This window comes from Nelumbo lutea, chromosome 1 (genome assembly GCF_056320005.1).
Source record: "Nelumbo lutea isolate HS-2025 chromosome 1, American lotus-T2T, whole genome shotgun sequence".
Classification (NCBI taxonomy): domain Eukaryota; kingdom Viridiplantae; phylum Streptophyta; class Magnoliopsida; order Proteales; family Nelumbonaceae; genus Nelumbo; species Nelumbo lutea.
In genome coordinates, this window is record NC_142684.1 from 183,743,125 (window position 1) to 183,766,616 (window position 23,492).

Below are 23,492 nucleotides of genomic sequence, written 5' to 3' on the forward strand. Positions count from 1 at the left end.
AATGGATGAAAAAACGGGAAAACGTTCAATTTGACATTTTTCTCGGACACGCACGCATTATCAAATTACGAGGCGTTTTCCAGAAAAATGGAAGGGACCAAATAAGTTTGTGTTTCTTGGCACACCGTTTTTTTTCCGGCCGTGCCGTGGCACTGGCACCCAACGTGATGATAAAGTATAACAAACAATAAAGCTATGTTTGGTTTGAAGGAAAAAGTACGAAAAGGAAACGAAAGTTAGGGAAACCTTCACAACTCTTGAATAGGTTTCCCCATCTTTCCTTTCTTTTTCCTACATTTTCCTTCAAACCAAACATAGCCTAATGATTTAATATTTACCAAAAACAAAGACAAAAAAATTGTTGAGATTTGGGAAATTCAACATTCATGGCTAACGACTCAATAATGCCTCGCTCGCTCCATAAAACAAATGTACATTTTTCTTTAGAACTCCCATGGACCATGGTGTTTTACTATACCTGCCTGCCGGAAATATGGAGGAAGGGGGTTGTTAGTGTTTGATGGTAAGCTCCGCCCTAAGGTGAAGAATGCCGTTAATGAAGTAAAGGCTGTCCTCAGCCACAAAAGCTGTCCATGGTATGGCAAACAAGTTCCGGTAGCCCACTGCTTTGCCCCCGGTGAATGTGTAGTTGCCTTTGTATTTGCTCACATACTCCTCTGTTGGCTTTGACCTTGCTGCAAACTCATAGTCCACTGCAAAGCTCACTGACCCCTTCTCTTGCATCCCCAAAAACAATCCAAAGCAGTGGAATGAACTTTGTTGGTCCATATTGCAGTGGGCAGATAAGAAGAACCCTTGTCCACCCAAGTGAAAGGCTTGTGAATAAACCCTCCCTGATGGAAACAGATTTAAACACTCCTCCCGCTTCAGGTCCAAGTATACCACGCACTGTTGTCTCGGCAGTTCAAACTCCACAACCTTGACAGGACGATACTTATAAGCCCTCTCAATGAAGCGACGACTTACGGCTGATGATTCCTCTGCAGCAAGACTTCGTTGCCTGTGTGGAGCTTCAGCCTTGAAGAACAGTGCTTCAAGCACAACCTTGGATGCAATCTCATGATCAAAATCATTACAGCTAAGAACCTTCTTCAACTTACGGCATGTCATGTGAGGAAATCGGATCAGTCGCAGTAGGCGTGATCCAAGAATCTCCCGCCGCTCCTCCAGCTTTGGGTATTGCGCCCGTGCCCATTTGAGAACAAAGTCATAGACCGCATCTTCTGATGCCACCTGTAGATCATCACTGGACAACACTGCCTCAATTCCTGCTAGGGGCAAATTCAACACCTCATCTTGGAACCTGTGGACAAAACACGCTTGTAGTAGTGGGACTCACATGACAGATACAAGATCTAAAATTCGGGGGAGGGGGGGGGGGGGTTCCAATTCGAGTTCATAAACAAAACAAAACCAGCTGGTTTCAAAATAATAAAACAAGAACACAGAAAACATGTACCTGGTTACGAATGTTTTTTGTTTCAAAAACTAAAACAAAAAATGAGTTCGGATTTCTGGTTTAAAGAATATGTTTTCACGTGGTTATTTAATATCATGTTCTATAAGTCATATAATTTCTGCACGAAAATTGTATTTTTATTTTAAAAACTGTTATTTTGATGGTTTCAAAGACATGCATTGTTTTCTTAAACATAACCATTTTTTTCTCTTTAAAACAAAAGAGTTCAAGAATGTGTTTTTGTTTTTTGCTGGTGTGGCGATTTCAAAATCAAATGAAAACAAAAGCAATCATGTTGTAGAAAACCCTCTTAATTTGTATCTAAATGGACGAAAGCATATGGATCGTGCCTTATCAAAATAAGTAATACAACGGGGAATTAATTTGTTTGTAAGCAAACAAGCTAAGTAAAACGTCATCGAAAATCTCAGACCACATGTAGCAAGACTTGGGTATGTTTGCTGTGGTGTGTAACTTTATATTTTTGTAAAAAGGAACTCACTTGGTTATATCTTTGTAACGTGCAGCAAGGTATTGCTTGGCTGCATCGGTCAGTGGCTGAACTGCTTCAGCCATCAAAACACTTGAAGGAAGCTCCAGATAAAGCAAGGCTGATTCCGGTGTCATGGGCAAGTTCCGTAGCAACCGGCTGCAGTACCTCATGCAAGAAGCAACTTCAAATTTGTCAGCAGCCATCAGCACATCCAACAAGGCAGGAGCTGTGGTTGTTGTCAGAGTATTGCTATACATGAAATTCAGGAGCTCCATGAGTGCAGCTTCCTCTGTCCGGGAAAGGAAAAGGTACTTTGGTGAGGTTACTTTATCTACCTTTGTTTCTATATTTCCATACTGATACAGCAAAAAATTTATTTGTCTTCTCACCAGAGACATTGATTCTCAATGTTACATGTCGCTGCTCTGATTCTCTCATCCCATTTGAAAAAAGCTACACAAAACATCAGCAAAACAAGTCAAATAGCAATTTAGGCAAGAAAAAAGAAGAAAATAAACATAGGCTGTTTTTATAATAAAAACGATGGAAACAAAAATAAGTGTAGAATATGCAAATTTCTGGTTCATAAATGGCCTTACAAAACAAATAACTGGAATCCAGAGAATAGCAGACTTATGCCATATTCTTCACTGTTTCAGCAGATTTGGATGCTGTAGTGGTGGCTAGTCATTCTAAAACCTCCCCTGATTTTACACAGTTAAATTCTTTACCTTGTAAAAAAATGGACTTTTTGCTGCCAAAATTGGAGAGCTGATATGGATGGTCCTAACTCTCAGAACTGTACAACAATCCATGCTCCAAGATGATTCATTACCTTGGGCAGCCTCATCACCTATAGTAATGAAGAGTATCATTAGTAGTCTGCCACATTAGCACTGATTCAAAATGGACAAAAAAACACCACTGTTCACCAGTAAAGGGCTAAGGAAAAACGAGAGATTCTTTGCACCAAGTGTTTGAGTTGATTGCAATCAAAGCAAACCATTGAATATAGACTTCAGGAATTCCTATAGGCTTAGTAAAAATTGTTTGCAGTGGATCTCTCATTCACTGCAGAGATAGCTTAGTGGTGGAAATTATATAATCCTGACCTATCTTGGATAATAATTCAGGGATACCAACAGAACAATTTTCTCATGTATGTATATGTTCATTTTTAAGTCTTCGATAAAAACCAAAGAGAAATATCATTAAACCAGCTGATGGAAGGTACTAAATTACCAACATGCCCTTTTTGTAATTCATGGGGCATGAAATGAGATTTTCAAAATGCCCCCATGAGATATGAGAAATACAATGCTAGTTGGGTATGGTAGAATCATGTGGGGGCCAAAATGTGATGATTGGTTGATCCTAAAATACTTGAAGGACGGCTTTGATTGGCCACATCTTTTCTCCACATGGCAAAAGCAGCTACTAGAAGGATAGGTGCCAAGTAAGCCTCAAAATCAGAGGCCAAAAGCCCAGCCCAACCCTGTACTCACACAAGTGGGCTCATGTTGGCACCAGAAAACCAATTCAAACATGAACTCTTTTTTTTTCTGTCCTTCCATCCAAACAAACACCGAATTCGCTCTGGAAAAATGATTGAAAGGCCACCACCTTAATAATAAACCAGTCAAAACCATGGTGTGAACATACACCACCGTCACATCTTCGCATTTTTTCCCTCTTATAAAAAAGACCGAAATGAGGAATCAAAAACACTTGCAAAGAACTCAGTTTTTTTGTAATTAATTAATATTTTTTCCAAAGCTCTCAGAAGACTTGTGATATGACGGCAGCATAACAGAGTTTGAATTTTGATCAACTATAGTTTATATAGCCATTGATTGCAAACAAACTTGAAACCGCCGTTTGAAGCTAGCCGAAATATGAGTCAAACTGGGTTGGGTGTTGGTGATCGAGTCAGATGTTGGTTACATGTGCGAGATGAAGGTGGCAAATCCAAGAGACACAGATGAGTTTGTAAGATTTCCGGCTGGGTTTGTAAGATACTCTGAAAATGCCCTTCCCAATTTTCTGATTTTCTCCTAAACCCTAAGCTATGCAAACATGCCACTGGAGAAACAACCATATGACAAGAACTCTACATCGCTCTTTGCTGGAAGTTGTTGCAACTATCTCACCGATGAAGAACTATTTGGTATGCCATATCCAGTTATAGAAGAATCTCTGGCAATACCAAAAAGACCATCATTCGCAACTTTTATGCTATTGCCAGAGAAGAAAGTAATTTGATCGTCGTCACTGGAGAAGAACCTATGTACATGTATGCCACGCCAAGCCATTTTAACCATATGAGAACCAATATATTTAGGAATTGTTGGGTTATCAGAGTGCAAGTGAAAGGGTAAAATTGTTTGAGAAAATAAAATGGGTAGTTTTGGGATTTAAAAAGCTTTAAACAACCAAATGAGAATCTTTTTCGAAGTTAACTGATGGAACGCTAATGTTGCAGCGTAAAAGTTCAAGGTGTCGTTGTCACTGACCCCATAGTACAAGGGGACCTTTGTAATTTACCCAAATAAAAAGGAAGTATATACCAAGAAGCTCAAATGTCTTCTTCCCTATGGTTTTAAGAAGATAACTGATGCAGTTGTACAGCCCATGTCAATGGGAGATTGCCACATGTCCCACCTTGAGGGGCAGACTGGTTAATTCACATCTCCTTAGAGGGCAATTTGATAACTCCACCAGGCAACCTGGATGCAACATGCAAAACTGTAACAGTTGGCTGCCACAAGTGGGCCGACTTGATCAAGTCACTAATGCTTGCACACTAAATGTGGGCTAACAGCAGACCATGAGGGCATTACTCAAGCATTATGGGCAGAGGAAGTGGACCAACCTAGGACTTGTTACAGGATCCATTACTCCCACATTCTCTCTCTACGCTCTTCACTACTCAGTCCTCACTCACCTCAGCGCACCTTGCACCTTTGATGACTGTTTATGACCATAAGTGCAATACCACAACAGAGATCCTAAGATCAACTCTACGGTTTTTTTATTAATAACAGAATCCTTTATTAATGAAATTAAGAGAAAGGTACAGAGGAAGCAAAGGGGAGAGGTAAGTTCTCTTAACCCTCTACGAGTGAAAAAAGTTACAACACTGCCTAGAACATTTGATCCCTTCCCACACCTTGTTTAGCAAGAGCATCTACAAAAGAGTTAGCACTTCTCTTAAGTCTTTACCCATTGCAGCTGAATCTTTACATCCTGAGTAAGCCATTTCAACTTTATTTGAACTTCCATAATCAAACATTTCAACCAACCTACAACCAATTTTGAGTCTCCTTCAACAATTACCTTCCTAATATTCAAATATTTACCCTTCTTTACCCCTTCCATTACTGTCATAACCTTAACTCTTAAGAGAACCACCTACACCAATAGGACCAGAAAATACAGCAATAACCTTCCTTTCCTCATCTTTGAAAGTTCCTCCAATGTCTGAAGGCCCTGAATTACCTTCATTGCTTCCATCAAAGTTCAACTTAATAAAACCAGAAGCTGATGGAGACCAAAGGGAAGTAGTCTTTATTTGAAGAATGGGGTTGAATTAGACACTTCCTTCTAACTCCTCAATAACATATCTATAGTAATAACCCTCAAATACCTCCAGAGACACACCGGAAGAATTCAAGGTCCAAATCCTATTGTCCCACATAAAAGTTTCTACACCCACCCCACTAAAAATCTGAATCAAGGCCAAAGCATTCTCAGCTTCCAAATCCCCGAGACCCCTTCTTAAGTCCAAGTTTCAACTATAACCAAAATTGGAGTCAGATGGGGCCAAAAAAGTGGAAACCAACCCCTTTTTGAACATAGAGAGAGAAAACAAAGAAGGAAATTGTTCCTTCAAAGGTACACCTCCCAGCCAACGATGTTCCCAAAATTTCACAGAATTTCTAGAACAAAGATCATGCTTGATAAAAGGTATGAAGGTAGGATGGCATGAATGGATCTCCATGGAGGAGCTCTTTTGTAGCCCTTGCTAAGACTCATGCATCCCACCCATCAGCCGCTTGCCCATGAATACTCAAGATCACCTTAACGCACAATTTGTCCCTATCCTCTGTTAATCTCCATACCATTTCCCAAATAGAGCCACATTTCTCTTTTGAATGTTTCCAATGCCTAATTCATCCTCAGATTTGCATCTAGTGACCACCTCCTAGCTAACCCTGTGGTCTCTTCTCTCATCCCCTAGTTCCCATAGAATATCATTCATCAACTTTTCCACAATTTTGCTTATTGCCTCTGGTATCCTAAAAACTGATAAAAAAACACATAGGCAAGTTAGTGAATGTAGAATTGTAGACTTTAACAATGTGACTCTGCCACACAATCACAGTTAATTATTCTTTCATGGGACTAATCTCTTGGTGAATCTATCAATCATCGGTTCCAAAAACTATTATTTCTCGGATTATCCCCTACAGATAGTCCCAAATAAATTAAAGGCCAGGGAGAAGCCATTCATCCCAGAATTTCAGCCCTTTATGCCATCTCCCTCTCATACATATTAATCCCCACTACACAACGTTTGTCAAAATTAACCTTCAAATTTGACATTTTCTCAACTCTACAGTTTTAACCCTCATTAGTGAGACCATGCATTTTTTTTATCAATATCGTGAGACCATGCATCAACAATAACATTGAGGGAAATTGACAGATGATGATGAGTTGAATGAGAGATTATCCCTTGGCACCATGAAGGTTTTGTACTCATGTCATGTCAGAGAATCAAGGTCTTAAGATCCAGGCAGAATGTCTTATTCTAAGCCATTATCCTAGAAGTTGACAATCTTTTTGTGTGAATGTAATATAAAAAAAAAATGTCTAGGATTTTCCTATTGTAGAATAGAAATTAAATTTGAACGTTCTCAACATGACACTAGGTCCTTTTTGTATGAACTAGGTCTGTTAAAGTTCCTTGTTTTTATCTATATCTCATGCCATGGTTATGTAGTTGTTCCTTTTTAAATTAATAAGCACAACCAAAAGATTTTATTGAGGATGTAAGAAAAAAAATAAAGATGCTAGGCAACCCCTTCCTCTAAGTTAACAAAAGGAGACTACATACAACAGCATAAATATAGACTCTTATCATGAATAAAAGGAAAAAGTAAAAAAAAAAGCATTTAGCCCCCAACTGGAACCCTTCAAACAAGTGTTTATGTTGCAAACCATTTGAAGGATCATGATCATAAAACGACATCTAAAATTAGAGATTAACAGGAAGAAGTTTTTGATAACGAAAATAAAATTTTGAGAATTCTACAGCACTTAAATATTGATAAAAGATTCATCATATCTAGATTCTACTGTTTCAGCCAACTTTGATAAAAATCCAAAATTTCTAGTACTTAATTTTTGAACAACATAGAATTGATTTATATGGAAGTTTAAAACCTCATAATTTGAGGGAAAAAGGTAAGGTAACCTTTTTTTAATCAATAAAAGGTAAGGTAATTGATGGATTTGGAAGTTTACTACCTACATTATGAATTCATCAGGAAGGTAATTGAAGCAATACTGTTTTTCTGAGGTTGCCCTTGTTTAGTTTTTATGCGGTAAAAAGAAGAACAGAAAAAGAAGACAAAATGCCCCAAGTAGACTCAAAAGAATAGAACTCATTAAAAAAGACTCAAAAGCATATAAGCACCTGAAGGTGACTCCTCAATCATAGCTACAGGTTCCTCATCTTGGTTTTCATAAGCAACGCCATCCTCTGAATCAGGCTGCCCACAGTTTAAAATCTGCTCTTCACAGCACAAAGTAACATCTGCAGCTAAGGAAACAAGGCAATGAGCACAGTAATAAGTAAAGGTTCAACATCAGTGTTTTAAAAACCGACCTGGAGGCCGAACTGTTTTTGCCTCTGGGTCACAGGTCACCGGTTCGACCGGCCAGGAGACCGTGCCACATCAACATCTATCTATATATATATGTGTATGTGTGTGTGTATAATTACATATTTTATCAATAAATCATGTATAATTATATTTTAGATATGATATATGTATTATTTTATATTTAATTTATGTTTTTTAATTCAGTTTTTAATTTTTCATTTATAAAAATATTAAAAATTGTGTTTTGAGGCCACAAAAGAGGTTATTTTGTGAAAATAGTGGGGCAAGGCGCTTACAGCCCCTTGGGATGCATAGATCTCAAAAAATTACCTCAATCAGACATCGGAGTGCAAAGTTATGGCCTCCCGAAGTTTGCATACACAGCATGCAACCTGCAACCCGATCACCGGGTCGACTGGATCAACGGCCCAACCGTCCGGGTCGGATGGTTTTGACCAAGTCAACGGTTTTCGACATTTCTCCAGATTTTACTCGAACTGGACCCGAAATCTTGACCTGTGATGGTTCAAGCAGTTCTACCTTCCGGGTCAACAGCGAGTTGAAAACACTGTTCAACATTGACACTGGAAAGAAGTCCAAGACAGCGAACTAAAATGGAGGGAAAGAGATGCACATATAGAAGTCAATAGAAACATCATCAAAGAATCTCAATTCTAAGCTACTGCAAGGTCAAAAGAAATAAACAGCATAAATAACGTCTTAATTTGAGGTAATCTAGTTGAACCTATTGAAAATAGGCAGGAAATGTAAACTTATTTCTGCATAAAGTTAGAAAAAATCATATAACGGTCAAACTATGTGAGCACATCAAAAGTTTGTTATGGAGGATTGCTTAAAGTAAATACCGACCAAACAAATTAAAATAAAAAGATTTAAAAGAACTGCAGAATAAAACATAAAGCATAACCCCATATAGTTATTTAGATTTTTGCTCCAAATCATATCGACACAGGGGATTGCCTCTTAGCCCTATCACTTTATGTAGACTGTTTGTACTATGCTGGAAGCATAAACAATACCCAGTTACTGCAGATCCAAAACTCAAATTACCTTCTCTAGAAAAACAGTCCTAACTTTGTGTAGGAACCTCTAAATTGAGCTCTGTCTGTTGCGTTCAAAAGTAGAGTCAGAGCTTTTAGAGACTATCTGAAAGTCTTTTGAAATGGAGGTATATGATTGGTTAAACCAACCAGCCTTAATCAGACTGGGATTAAACCCAAGAGATGGGGTAAATTGGGTTTTCTACATTTTAAGGGGTGATTCTTTCTAAGTGATGTTGTTGATCCAAGTCCCTATCGAACCATGATGGGATATGAATGAACAATATAAATAATGGGATGCAATATTTCCTCAAGAATGCAATAAATGAATCAACAAGTAGCCGGTTTCGCAAAAGTTCAAGTGAAACTCCGGAAAAACACAAAAAAAAAAAAAAAGAAAGAAAGAAAAACGAAAGGCAACCCAAAGCTAAATTTCATTTCAAAATCCAGAAAATATCCACATATTTTTGAAATTTATGATAAACATGAAAAAATGAACCAACATGTTGAATCCAAATTCGTCAAACTTCGAAGACTACAGCTGGAAACGTAAGGGAATAAAAGGCCTAACCATTTTCCTTCTTAATGTCCTCCCTCCTCCGTTTTCGATTGCGAGCCCAGTCAGCAATGCTATTACAACCATCGCCGTCCGATTTGTTCTTTGATAATCCAGCCATGACTTCGATCCGAAGAACACGATCGGAAAAATTGCTGTCGTTGAAAGCAAAGGCAAAATCCCCATCAGAAGAACTCCTGTTGCCGCTCGAAGAGAAACTGGAATCCATGATTGTTCGAGGATCGGAAAGATCCACGTTCGACTCTTTCGTTATCCTATCAACCGCATCTCTTCAAAAATACGCTAACCCTAAACCTAGTCGGGAGTTACAGATACCAAAACCAATGACGACACACACCAGGAAAAAGAAAACTTCAAATGCAAAGGCACTGATGCATTAAACGACGAAAGAAAACAGAGATTCGGAGGAGGAAAAGAAGTGGCAGATATTTATTTCGTTCTTTGATTTCTGGTGAGATGCCGATTAGAGAAGCAAATGCAAATGCAAGAAATATAGACCAGCCAGCGGCTAGCCCTCTTCTCCAAACTCGACCCACCGATAAGCTCACCTCCTTTTCCTCCTCTTTCGTTATTCTTCCTTAATTCTATCTTAACAACGTCGAGAGACAAATTACCCGCCTATTGACCTTTTATTACCAAATTATCCTTCTCTTTTCTTTTATTTTTCTTATAAGTTATACTGGCTATAAATAATAATAGAAAATTAGAAACGACCTTTTCTCCTTTCTGGGCGAGCCCGGATCTCCTGCAATCAAAAACTCTGCAAATACTGAATCCAACCGTATATCTGAAATGTTTAAATTCAGAGAAAGATATCCTCAATGTACGGATGGATGCCGTGCTTGCAGGAGATCCCATTACTTTCTGGTTCTGGGCGGGATAGAGCCGTAAAGACCGAATTGGGAAGCCGGTCGAGATCGAGCCAGTCTGATGGAAAAGTCGAACCAAGAGCGGACCATCCAAATCCAGATCCATACCTAAATGAAGTAACAGTTTCAGATCCTAATGTCAGGTAGTGAGGTATTGGATTTGGGTTTGGATCCTTGATGTCATGACTCATGAGATCCTTCTTGTCTTGATTCGGATTAGTTTTTATTTTAGAATATTAAACTGGATCGACCCTTTTCATGCATTACGCCATGGGCGGTAGTGGATCCTGGATCCAAGTCTCCAAGTCCAAGTCTTTCGGCTTGAGAATACGTCCCAATTTTCAAAGGTTGTCCGGCAAGCGAGTTCGGATCTGTTACACATAGAGTATATCTCACACCAATCTCACAGCAAGTTTCCACCGTGCATCTGAAATATTTACTCACAAATTAAAAATTACAAATACAAGATGTTTTAGGTGCACGGCCTAAACATGATGTGAGGTCGATGTTATATTGAGAACATCTCCCGATGTTATCATTTAGAGATATTCTCAATACACGTTGAAGATGGGGCAATCTTGTGGAGGGCTGATATGGTCTCGCAAGGGATTTTAGTGACTGACAATGGTTTTTTCCGGCCAACTTGATAAAAAGATGAAGGATTTGGAATTGGAATGAGATTTTTCCACGTGGAGGAATGACGTGATCAATTAAACTACGTGAGGTATGAAAGAATAACATGGTAATAATATTTTAGAAATACTCAATTAAGTTAGTATGATATAAACAAACTTAGGAACGTTCTTGACATGTTGCCATGCCGTGGGATACAAGAGTAATTGCACTCAATATTTTTTTTGAAAAAAAAAAAATATAACGTGTGACGTCTAACTGTCTAAGAGGTAAGAGTCTGGTCGGATCTATTCACAACAACAACAAATTGTTTCAACACGTTCCAACATGATTTGTATCTGCAAATTGCAAGTATAATGGGTCTCATTCTCACAGTGAGATGTATGGACACATGATCATGGCCCACCTCAAAATTGTATCTGCAAATATAATCCAACAAATGTCCCTTTGTTGGGTTACCCAACCCGCAAGTGACCCGAGACTAAATGAATAAAACCCAATTCCCTAATTAATGAGTGGATTGAGTGGGTTGGGTTGAAAAGTTGCCACCGCCCCCAGTCCTGATGGCAACTAACCAAATCTCCACTACAACTAACCAACCAGAAAGTTGATTGACAAGCCATGAACTTAGGTATATCTAACTAGTCCCCTCCCATCCTATTTCTTTCCCCTCCCATCAAACATATGAGAATAGTATGGTATCTGTCTATCTGATGAATTAATGGCAAATCAACCCACGTCAAAACAAAAACAAAACCAATCAACCGGTGTTTACTATTTCACTTCGGATTCTGATTGATTAAATAAATTGCCAATGTATCATGTATGCATAGCCGTGTAACTTGGGCAAGTTCAAGTTGTTATTTTGTCAAACTTTGAATGGGCTCAACCCAAAATCTCGAGCCCAAATGAGTGTATTATACTAATTAACTCGCGTGGATACTCATATGTTTGATGGATTAGTAGCGGGGTGCACGTGCGTTGTACGTATATGTTTCTCATATTATTTTTAAAAGAATATTTTTGAATTATTATAAAGTAATTTTCAAAATTTAAGTATGAAAAATAATACACAAAAATAATAATGGAATGTGGGATCTGTTTTGTTTACGTTGCTGATGGACTATTATGACCTGTCAGTTGTTGTCCTCCTTCCAGTGGAGCTTGTAGCGAGTTTTTTTTTTCATGGTTTAGGGGGTGCTTTGGGCCTCTGTAGGTAGAATAATCGATCTCTTTGTGTTTGGGTGTTGTTTTTGTTAGGTCTTTTTTTTGTGATCTCACGCGTGCTCAAAGTTTGTTTTGTTGGAGTGGCTAGTGGGATCTGCTTTGTTTATGTTTTTTACTTTTTATATATGTTTTGTATACTTTGTTTTCTTTTCTAATAAATTTACCTTGCCTTATTAATAATAATAATAATAATAATAACAACAACAACAACAACAACAACAACAACAACAACAACAACAATAATAATAATAATAATAATAATAATAATAATAATAATTGATGTAGCACGATCTGGTCACTCCTATCTGGATGGGGCCTCGCTCCTAACTGGCAACGGACAACACCTAAGAAGGAGAAGATGAAGGATTCCTGGGGAGCTCGCCCAATGGGAACTAAGAGTGGAGATGTGCACTACTCGATTACCAAAAATACAAATTACCTTTTTCTTGGGGGTCGGAGCCCTTATATATTATTGCGCTACAAATCGGGTGTAACCACCTCTAGCTCTCTGCTACAACCATTATTCGTCAGACTGATTTGATTGGCACAGGTATCCGTCGCAGGGTATGGTCCTGTCACCTGAGAGACGTTATGCAGAGCTGGCATGTGCGCCGCCTGACGTGAGACGTGGGTGCAGTCCTTTGGATTGACAAGTGCTATGCCGCCTGATAAGAGACGTGGGAGCAGACTGAAAAGCATGGTCTTGTCGGATAAGATGTTACCTGAAGACTCCGGGCTACTCAATAGCGAGCTCCCTTGTAACGAACTCCTTCGTAGCGAGCTCCAACAGCGAGATGTCTTGCAGCAAGTCGTTCTGTAACGGGTTATAGCGAGCTATTTTGTCGGGGTTTCAGGGAGCTTATTACGCCGAGTTGCGGTCAGGCTGTCATGCTGAGTTATCACTTATGTCGAGTCATATCCACGTGTCCCTTAGATAGGAGGTCGAGTCAAATCACCCTCAATTAATTGCCCCCACTCCCTGGGCTAAGAGTCTCACTCTAGCGCGAGGAGTTCATGAAGTGATGGGTGGATTTGACCCATATTCAAAACTAGGTTGACTGACTGCATGATGTGTACGCATGGATGTCAGGTGACTTCTAGATTTTTGGGTGCCAAAAAACGTGCCAAATTGCATTCAATTTGGGAAGACGTGTAGCCGTCTTTACTTCAGTTTCGGAGGACGTGCGACCGACGTTATTGTATGCCATCGGATCTGCTTTGATCGAGACCGTTGATTTTTCTGGCACAGTGGCTATAAATAGGAGGGCCCTAGGCCTCATTTTCTTTACGCCAACTTGCCTGTTTTGAGGTCGCACCTTCACCTTGTTTGCTCGAGCTCTCCCCATTTCCGTCGCTTTCTCAGTCCACTTTCCTAGTGAGTCTTCTATTATGTCCAAGCAATGTCTGGATATCCGTACCACGGTGTCTTTTCCCGAGACAGTAACCAGAGCGAGGTCCCCTCGAGCTTGGGAGGAGCTTGGGTTTTCCCTGAAGGGTAGGCTCCGGAAGCCCGTGAGGCCTTCGGTAACGCGACTTCAACTTCCCGGGGCCAGGAGCCTGATAGTTTGGGCCCTTCCTCCATGTCCATGGAGAGGCTTTGGGCCCTAGTCTCTTATTATAACCTCCCTAGGGATCTCATCTATAGCTTCCCATCGGGTAACTATCCCTGGGAACACGGTCATGATGAAATCGTGGTCTTTGAGGAGCAGCTTGTGGCTGGTCTCCGACTCCCTCTACATCCTTTGATAATGGAGGTTCTTACCCATTAATGTCACTATAGACCAACTCCATCCGAACTCAATCTGGAATGTGGTTGGGACGATTTCTTTTTTTTTTGAGTATTGTCTTCCTCATTCCCTTGACATCTTTGCCACTATCTTGTCCATTAAGAATGCCTCCCCCGGAGCCCCTCCAGAGAGGCGCTAGTATTACTTTTCCCCTCGTCCTACCTTCAAGCTCCTCCACAATCTACCGAACAGGATCCCAGCCTGGAAGCGGGGTTACTTTGTAGTTCGCAACCCTGAAGGGTGGTCTTTTCGACCCACTAGAGGGCCGCCATTCAGGATTTGGGCATTGAGCTAAACCCAAAAGTTCGGGAAACGTTGCAGTCTTGGGTGGGGGTAGGCTTCCTCTGTTGGGACTACTTGGCTGAGGACAAGCTCGTGCAAGCCAGCTTGAGCCCCGACAGGCCACCCTTAGGTGGTTTTTTTTTTCTTTTTAGCTGGACTAGTGCCTTGTGATTCTTGCAGCCGACATGTCTGGTGTGGATGCGAGTTGCCTTTTGTCGAGCAACCAGAAGCGCAAGGCAAAGAGGTCGCGCCCCTACCAAGCGTCCACTTCTAGGGCCATTGAGTTCGAGGCTGCGGACTCAGCCTTTGTTCCACCGCCAAAGGTCCCGCCTGTGTCCTTTGAGGGAGTAGCCGCGGGAGGCGGTGAAGAAGAAGAAGAAGAAGAAGAAGAAGAAGAAGAAGAAGAAGAAGAAGAAGAGGTCCCACCTCAGGAGCAGTACCCTTCAGTCGCGTGGTCCGGCCCCACCGTGTTCCTACGGTTTCCTACCAAGGGAAGAGATGAAAGTGTCACCAAGTACCTCGTGGCCTCGCGGAGGAGCCATTGGGCTATCACTCATGATGAGGTTGCGAGCTGGGCCGGGATGCACCATAGGGAGCTCGCCAAGTTGGCCTCGGCTCACTGCATGGTGGTAAGTGCTTGCTTCTTCCCTTTTTCTTCCTCCCTTCTCTTTTCTTTCTCCCCCCTTACTTATTTCGGCTTTCTATTGGAAGCTGAACTCCGTCATCCACGCCATGGTGTGTCAGACTGCTATCCACTCCCAGGGTGTCGTCAATCAGAGGTCGAACGTGCAGGGCCTCCAATGCGAGCTCGACCGGGCTTGGGAGGAATTCCTCCAGGCTCAAAAGGGGAGCGAGGCCCAGGAGCTGCTTGTTAGGGACCAGGAAGCACGGATCTCCCATCCGTCTAAGGAGAGTGTCTGTTACAGGGAGGAGTTTTCGAGGGTGGCGGCGAAGAGGGAGCTTCTTCGCTAGCAGGTCCAGAGCTTGGAGTCCACTCTCCATGAGAGGACCCGCAACTTCGACGTCACGGTGGAGGTAGAGCGTGCTAAGGCAGTGGAGGACTTCAAGGAGTACCAGCAGTTCCACGACCTCCAGGTCGAATACGGCTCTAAGTCCTACCGCTCGGGGTTCAAGCTTTGTCGGTGGCTGATCCGAAAGAAATTCTCTGGCCTCAACCTGGAGGGCGTAACGATGAGAGACCTAGTCCTAGAGACAGCGGACGCGGCGAAGGAGGAGGAGCCCGACTCCCTGGAGGAGAGTGATGAGGAGGTGGAGCCTTGAGGCTGGTTGCTCTCTTTTTTTTTTCTCTTCTAAAAAATGAATCTTTTGAAGTGGTTGCTCCCGGGCGGCTGAGCCCAGTTCTCTTTCTGTTTTGATGTACACTCCCAGGCTGTTAAGCCTGGTTTTTTCTAGTATTGAAATGTTTCTCTCTCTCTCTCTCTCTCTCTCTCTCTCTCTCTCTCTCTTTTGCTAAGTGTTGTGTGATTTGCTCCTTCACTGAAGTGACTATTTCACTCAAACTGTTAGAGCTAAGTGCCCGAAGTGGGGTTTCTCGATTATTGTTACCCCGAGCTGTTTCCCAGTACTTGGTAGGGGTGATTTTATAATGTACACCGAGGTGACCAGCATAGCGAGCATATGCCCGACCTGTATGCACCTAGGTTACTTAAGTTGAAGTCGGGGCAGGCTATGCATCATAGGATTCACACCCGAGCTGCTTGTGCCTTTGGTATAAAAACTTAGCCTATGCCGACAAAGCGGTTAGGTCTCATATGGTGTCGAGGTCTTTGTTAGTTCGACGTTTTAGCCCTTAGGCTGGGGGAGTGACTTATAGTCCACTCTCCTAGAATTCGCCCATGCCATAGAGGCGACTGGGTCTTGTAGTGCCGAGGTCTTTGTTAGCTCGACGTTTTGGCAATTAGGATTTGAGAGCGACTACAATCCACTCAACTCGGCGATTACAGGTAATACTGCCTTAAATTGACAATATTCCATGCCCGAGGTACTTGTTTCCCTTCTAGGGTTTCAAGCTCATACGTTCATTCCCCGAGCACCCGTCTTACTCGATAGGGTCCTTCCCAATTTGGCCCGAGCTTACCAACACTAGGCTCAGGCACTATAACCTTACGAAGGACCAGGTCACTGACGCGGAGGTTCCGCTTCTTGACCCCAGCGTTATAGTACCGAGCTACTCTCTACTGGTAGGCCACGGTCATAATATATGCGAGGTCCTGTACTTCGTCGAGTAGGTCGAGGTTGGTACGTAGCTTGTCTTTGCTTGCCTTGTCATCAAACACTTCCAAACGTAGCGTGGGGACTTTGATCTCGGTTGGGATAACTGCTTCAGTGCCATAAGTGAAGTTGAAGGGAGTCTCGCCTGTTGCGGTCTTCACCGTGGTCTGATAAGCCCACAATACACTGGGTAGCTCGTCTACCAAGAGTCCCTTAGCTCGGTCGAGGCGTGCCTTTAGTCTGCGGAGAATGACTCTATTCGTAACCTCCGCCTAACCGTTTGCTTAAGGGTGTGCTACCGAGGTGAAATTTTGTTGAATTCCCATATCTTTACACCACTTCTAGAATTTGATATCCTCGAACTGCTTACCGTTGTTAGAGATTAGCACCCGGGGTAGTCCGAGACGACACACTATACTCTTCCAAAAGAAGTTCTGCACATTCCGTGCTGTGATCGTCGTGAGTGGTTCAGCTTTTACTCACTTGGTGAAATAATCAACTGCCACCACTAAGAACCTCCTCTGTCCTGTCGCTAGCGGAAATTGTCCAAGTATATCGATCCCCCATTGTGTGAAAAGCCACGAGCTGGTGAGATACTTGAGGTCGGCGGTAGGTTGGTGGTGGATGATGGCGTGCTTCTGGCATTTGTCACATCTTCTAACGAGCTTGATCACATTTGCCTTCATTGTTGGCTAGTAGTATCCCTGTCGTAGCGCTTTCTAGGCAAGAGCCCTACCCCCCAAGTGTCCACCACACAGGCCCTCATGAGTGTTGTGGAGCACAAGCTCGGCTTCAGAAGGTCACAAGCAGCGCAGATAGGGGAGTGTGTAAGATCTTCGGTACAGCTGTTCGTCTATTATAATGTATTTGGCCGCCTGACGCTCTACCCTTCTGGTAGCATTACATTATGTAGGGAGGGTCCCGTGTAGCAGGAAGCTCGCGAGCTGATCGATCCAGCTTGGCTCTACTTGAATGACCACGAGTTGAGAATCACTACAGACGACGATGTGTTTGGCTTTCACTTCATTTGATAGGGTCAGTTCGGCTAGTAACGCCTTGTACTCTGCTTCATTGTTGGACGCCGCGAACTCAAAGCGTAGCACATACTCTAGTTTCACCCCGCTCGGCCCATACAGAACGATTCCATCTCCGCTACCTTATTGGTTGGACGAGCCATCTACGTGAAGGATTCAACGCTCCTCATCCCAGCTCGGGTTTGATCTAACTTGGAGAGAAGCCGCACTAGTTTCTACTTCATGGTGCTTGAACTCAACCGGCCTGGGAACGTCGGGCTTGACCAGCCTGGGGACTTCGGTGCTAAAAGTACATTCCGTGACAAAGTTGGCTAAGGCTTGGGCCTTGATAGCAGTTCACGACTTGTACTGGAGGTCATACTTGCTGAGTTCGATGGCCCACTTCATTAACCTACCAGAGACCTCGGGCTTGAGTAGGACTTGCCTTAGAGGCTTGTTGGTGAGGATGGCGATAGTATGAGCTTGAAAATGGGTGAAGCTTCTGAGCTGCGATAACTAGAGCATACGCCAATTTTTTGATCTCTGGATACCTCGTCTCTGCTCCCTACAACACCTTGCTAACATAGTAGATAGGTCGTTGGACTCTATCTACCTCTCTTATTAGTACCGAATTGACCACCTCGTCACTTGCAGAGAGGTACAGCTCCAAAACATCACCCTCCTCGAGTCGGGTTAAGATCGGGATACTAGCGAGGTGCTTTTTGAGCTCATCGAATACAAGTTGGCATTCTTCAGTCCATTCAAAGCCTTTGCTTTTAATTGCCTTAAAGAAAGGTAGGCAGCGATCTGCTGATTTGGACATGAAGCAGCTCAGAGCGGCTGTGCAGCCATTCAGCCTCTGAACCTCCTTCAATTTCTGGGGTGGTCTCATATCTAGGATGGCCTTAATTTTTTCTGAGTTGGCCTCAATGCCACACTAGTTGACAATGTACCCTAGGAATTTACCCGAGGAGACACCAAAGACGCACTTGTTTGGATTTAGTTTCATGTTAAACTTATGTAGAATTTCGAAAATAGAATGCAAGTCTTGTATTAAATCATTTAAAAACTGAGTCTTGACGACCATGTCGCCTACATAGCATTATATTTTCTTGCTGATCAACGGCTCAAACAATTTTTTTACAAGTCTTTGGAACATTGCCCCAACATTTTTCAGTCCGAAGGGCATGACCTTGTAGCAGTACAAGCCGAGCTCAGTTATGAAAGCTATCTTTTCTTCGCCAGCAAGGTCAATCCTGATCTGGTTGTAGCCTGAATAAGCGTCTAAGAAACTTAGCAACTCATGCCCTAAGGTCGCATCCACCAGATGGTCGATCCTGGGGAGTGGGAAGCAGTCCTTTGGGCAAGTTCGGTTCAAGTCGGTATAATCGATGCGCATGCGCCACTTACCGTTAGCTTTTTTTACCAGGATGGGGTTGGCCACCCAGCTCGGGTAATGGACTTCCCTGATAAAGTCGGTTGTGAGGAGCTTCCCGACCTCCTCGTCAACTGCTCTCCAACGCTTTTGGGCTAAGTTGCATTTCTTCTGTCTAACGAGCCTAACTACAGGATCAGTATTCAGCTTGTGAATAATGATGTTAGGGTCTATGTCGGGCATCTCTGCTGTGAACCATGCAAAAACATATAAACTTTCAAGTAAAAAACATACTAGTTGGGATCGCAGAGGCTCCTCGATTGAAACACCAGTCTGGAGTGTCCGAGCTGGGTCCTCTGCCGAAGTTGGGACAGAGATGGTCTATTCTGTGGGTGCAGCTCACTCGTCACACTACTCTGCAGGTCGCTCTAGCTCAAGGATGTCTACCACCTTGGTTTACCCTTTGAGGGTCGCGATGTAGCACTTTCGAGACTCAAGCTGATCGCCTCGCACCACCCCAACTCCGAAGTCCATAGGGAACTTCATCACCAGATAGTAGCTGGAGACCACCGCACGTAGGGCGTGGGTGATGGACCGACCTATTATGGCATTGTATGGGGAGGGAGTCGTGACCACCAAGAAGTCATGGTTGTGCCTCACTATGCTAGGCCAGGTGCTGACCTCCACAGGTATAGTGATTCTCCCCAGGGGCCTGACTTCCTCTCCAATGAAGCCCACCAAGGGAGTATTTGCAGGCTTAACATCGCCTTCTTGGAGCTGAAGCTTGTCGAATGCCGCATTGAAGAGAATGTCCGCCGATCTACCGGAATCGACGAGGACACGCTTGACTTCAAAGTCATTGATCCTTATCTTCACTACGAGTGCATCATCGCGGGGGTAGTGGATCCCATGCGCTCATCCTCTATGAAGAAGATCGGGTCTTCTGTCCTTGGCCACTTCGGGGGGTTCTGGTCTTCCCTTTCGACCTTGCGAGCTGATGTCCGAGCTGCAGCCGAGGTGCAGCCCGCGACAATCGATCCTCCGACGATCACATGGATAGTCTCCCTAATTGGTCTCTCTTCCGGGGGCTGCCTTTGCGGCTGTTCTGCTTGCCTGCTGGATTCGGGAGCATCTTTGCTTTGCTCCCCCTGTCGACCTGCTTTATTACTATTATTCTGTACAAAGTTTCTTAAGTATCCGCAACGGATGAGCTCCTCTATCTCGTCGCGGAGGTTTTTACAACTCTTAGTACTATGACTGTGATCTTTATGGAGGCTACAATACAAATTTTTATTCCTTACATTAGGGTCCCCTTTCAACTGGGGTGGCCACTTCACGTACGGGGCATCTTTGATCGCCATAAGGATCTCGGCCCGCTTCGTGTTCAAGGGCGTGTAGTCAGTCCTCTCTGCTGGTGAGCTCGGAAGGGTTGACCTGGCCTTGCCCCCCGAGCTAGGTCTTTCTTCTTCTTATTGTCCCCCTGGGTCGGGGGCTCGACTTCTCTTTTTCTTTTTTTAGGGATCTACTCACCCTTCTAGTTGATTTCCTTCTCTGTCCCTATAAACTAGTCCACGAGCTTGAGGAACTCGGTTACCGTCTTGGGCCAATTAACAACCACGTGCCACTTGAAGTCTTTGTGCGAGATGCCTCTCTTGGCCGCGGTGAGTCGAACTGCGGGGTCCAGGTCGGGTATTTGTAAACAAGCATCGTTGAACCGCTTGATGTAACTTCGGATAGATTCTCCTTCCCTCTGGACTATGGCAAGGAGGCTCTCCTGAGTCCTTGGGCACCACTTGCTGGTGATGAAGTGAGAAGTGAAGACTTGCACGAACTGTGCCCAACTTCTTATTGACCCAGGCACGATGCTCCTGTACCATGTACGGGCCACTCCTTTGAAAGTGGTAGAGAAAGCCACACACATGCATGGCTCACTGGGCCTTACCAAGTGCATCTGTGATTGGAAGGCGTCAACATGGTCATTCAGGTTGAACGACCCATCATATTTGTCCAAGGGTGGCAGTTTGAAGTCCTTAGGCATTGAGACGACCAAGAGTTTTGGCGACAGAGGAGATGGTGCATAGAGGAGTGGAGTAGCTTTTATTTCACTCGAGCTTACCTCTTCCTTACCCTTAAGCTCGGGCAGGTTGTGTGTTGCAACTCGGCGAGCTCGGCGACGTCTCCGCTGCTTTTTTGTGGGCTCCGCATTAGTGTTGTTGGCCTCGGTATTGTCAGGCACAGTTTTTGCAAGGAGGGGGATGGACTGTTGGTGATGGCTGCGAGGGGTCTTGCTTGGAGTCTGTGACCAAGAGCTCAAACCGGTTCTCCACAAGTGGGGCCACGAACTCAGAAAGCTGAGGTGATGCAGCATGGTAGACTGGGACCCTCCTAACCTGACTACGTGCAGCGAGGTAGGGGTAACTGGTCTTTCCTTCCTCCCGTGGGATGAGACTTGGCTCTTGAGAGGATTCTAGGTCTGAGAGGTCTCTCCCCGGTGAGAAGGACGCTCGTTCTAACGACGAGGCCGGACTTGTTGTGCGGCCGGATGCTGAGGTGGAAGGGGCTGATGGGTCTGAGGCAACGAAGAGAACTGCTGTTGATAGTGATGCTGAGAAACTTGGTGCAGCACTTGCCGCTAATATAGTTAGAATTGCTGGACCTACAACATCTAAGCTTGCATGGCACGCATGCATTGCTCCAGGTCTTCAAATTGGTTTTGGGCTGTCACGGCAGGAACAAGGGAGGGTTCGGTGAAGGTTGTTCTAACCGTGAAAGGGAGTGGACCATTCACAGGTGCCATTGCATGAGGCACGTTCAGAATGGGAACTCCATTTGCGAAGAGTGAGACGGTGAACTGTCCAATACACACTACTGGGACCTGGAGTTTCTCTCCGGCGGTGTTCATTTCTGCAATGCATGCTGCGTTGCTGGAAGAAGCCATGAGAACTGAAGTCTACAATGTTTTGGTGCAAGGCTTTTTGAAGCGTTCCTATAGGTGGTGCCAAATGATGTAGCGCGATCTGGTCACTCTTAGCTGGATGGGGCCTCGCTCCTAGTTGGCAACAGACAACACCTAAGAAGGAAAAGATGAAGGATTCCCTGGGAGCTCGCCTGGTGGGAACACTCCGATGCTTAAATTAGAACAACTGACAGAGAAGCTTAGAGAGTAATGGCAAACTAAGAGTGGAGATGCACACTACTCGATTACCAAAAATTCAAATTACCTTTTTCTTGGGGGTCGGAGCCCTTATATACTAATGCACTGCAAATCGGGTGTAACCGCCTCTGGTTCTTTGCTACAGCCGTTATTCGTCAGACTGATTTGATTGGCACAGGTATCCATCGCAGGGTACGGTCCTGTCACCTGAGAGACGTTATGCAGAGCTAGAGTGTGTGCCGTCTGACGTGAGACGTGGGCACAATCCTCTAGACTGGTAGGTGCTGCGCAGCCGGACAAGGGACGTGGGAGCAGATTGAAAAGCACGGTCTTGTCGGATAAGACGTTACCTGAAGACTCCTAGTTACTCAATAGCAAGCTCCTTTGTAGCGAGCTCCCTTGTAACGAACTCCTTCGTAGCGAGCTCCAACAGCGAGCTGTCTTGTAGCAAGATGTTCTGTAACGGGTTGTAGCGAGCTACCTTGTGGCGAGCTGTTCTGCCGAGGTTTCAGCGAGCTTATTGTGCCGAGTTGCGGTTAGGCTGTCATGCTGAGCTGTCACTTACGCCGAATCATATCCACGTGTCCCTTAGTTAGGAGGTCGGGTCAAATCACCCTCCATCAATAATAATAATAATAATAATAATAATAATAACTCAATTCTTCATCAATTTATAAACCAACTCTAGCTTATAATCAAACAATTAAAATTGAAGTTGTGGAAGTTTACTCAATTTGATGAATTACTCATAATCCAACATGCTTTACATGATTTGACGAAAAAAAAATATGATTGAAGATATAAATAACCTAATGAATGTTCATAGCAAAAAATTACCCAATGCAATCAACTTTAAAGCTCATTAACTACTAAGGCCAAGTTTGGGAGTGCTTATTTGAATAAGAACTTATTTTGGATCGGGACCATACCATTAAGCACTTATTGACATTTGGGAAATAAGCTCGAAATAAGTGCTTATTGAAGAATCCTAAAATTTCAACTTTTTAAAGTGCTTATATAATAAGCACTTATTCAAAATTTTGATTCCAAAATTGTCCCCATTTAGATTTCAAAATGCCACTTATGCCCTTCAATCGTCTAGAAACATAGGGTTAGGTTCTTTGACACTTTCTTCTCCATCATCTTCTCCAACCAATGGCAGATATGCAATTTAACCAATTAAGCGGGTATGGTATCCCCTCTTTTCTTTTCTTTTTTCTTCATTTTTTCATTATTGAACGATCAACTTGACTGGTTTCAGTAGTTCCATTATGACCCAAATCACTAAGCACTTATTCTTAGGACCTTTGAACTAAATTAGCCTGAAATTGAAGAATTGCTAGAGCATCTTTTTGTTCTGCCATGCCTAAGTTGACTACTTGAAATCTATCACTAAATCAACATATCATAGTCCTAAG

The 23,492-nt window shown here is 43.3% G+C and overlaps 1 protein-coding gene across 6 annotated transcripts; it reads right to left on the bottom strand.

Annotated features, from left to right (window-relative positions):
- Nucleotides 1-348: 348 nt before the first annotated feature.
- LOC148879715 (BTB/POZ domain-containing protein POB1) lies at nt 349-10,106 on the bottom strand. Of its 6 annotated transcripts, none has more exons than XM_088961358.1 (7): nt 9,497-10,102; nt 8,195-8,473; nt 7,675-7,794; nt 2,705-2,826; nt 2,363-2,426; nt 1,983-2,262; nt 349-1,324 (listed from the first exon to the last, which is right to left on the bottom strand). In XM_088961358.1, the coding sequence occupies exons 3-7, from the start codon at nt 7,694-7,696 to the stop codon at nt 511-513; spliced, it is 1,302 nt and encodes a 433-aa protein (XP_088817484.1). In that variant the 5' UTR covers nt 7,697-7,794; nt 8,195-8,473; nt 9,497-10,102; the 3' UTR covers nt 349-510. The 6 variants fall into 6 exon arrangements, with proteins under 6 accessions (XP_088817484.1, XP_088817485.1, XP_088817486.1 ...); XM_088961359.1 differs by having other exon boundaries at nt 7,675-7,800; XM_088961360.1 differs by having other exon boundaries at nt 8,195-8,448; nt 9,497-10,065.
- Between the last annotated feature and the right edge of the window lie 13,386 nt (nt 10,107-23,492).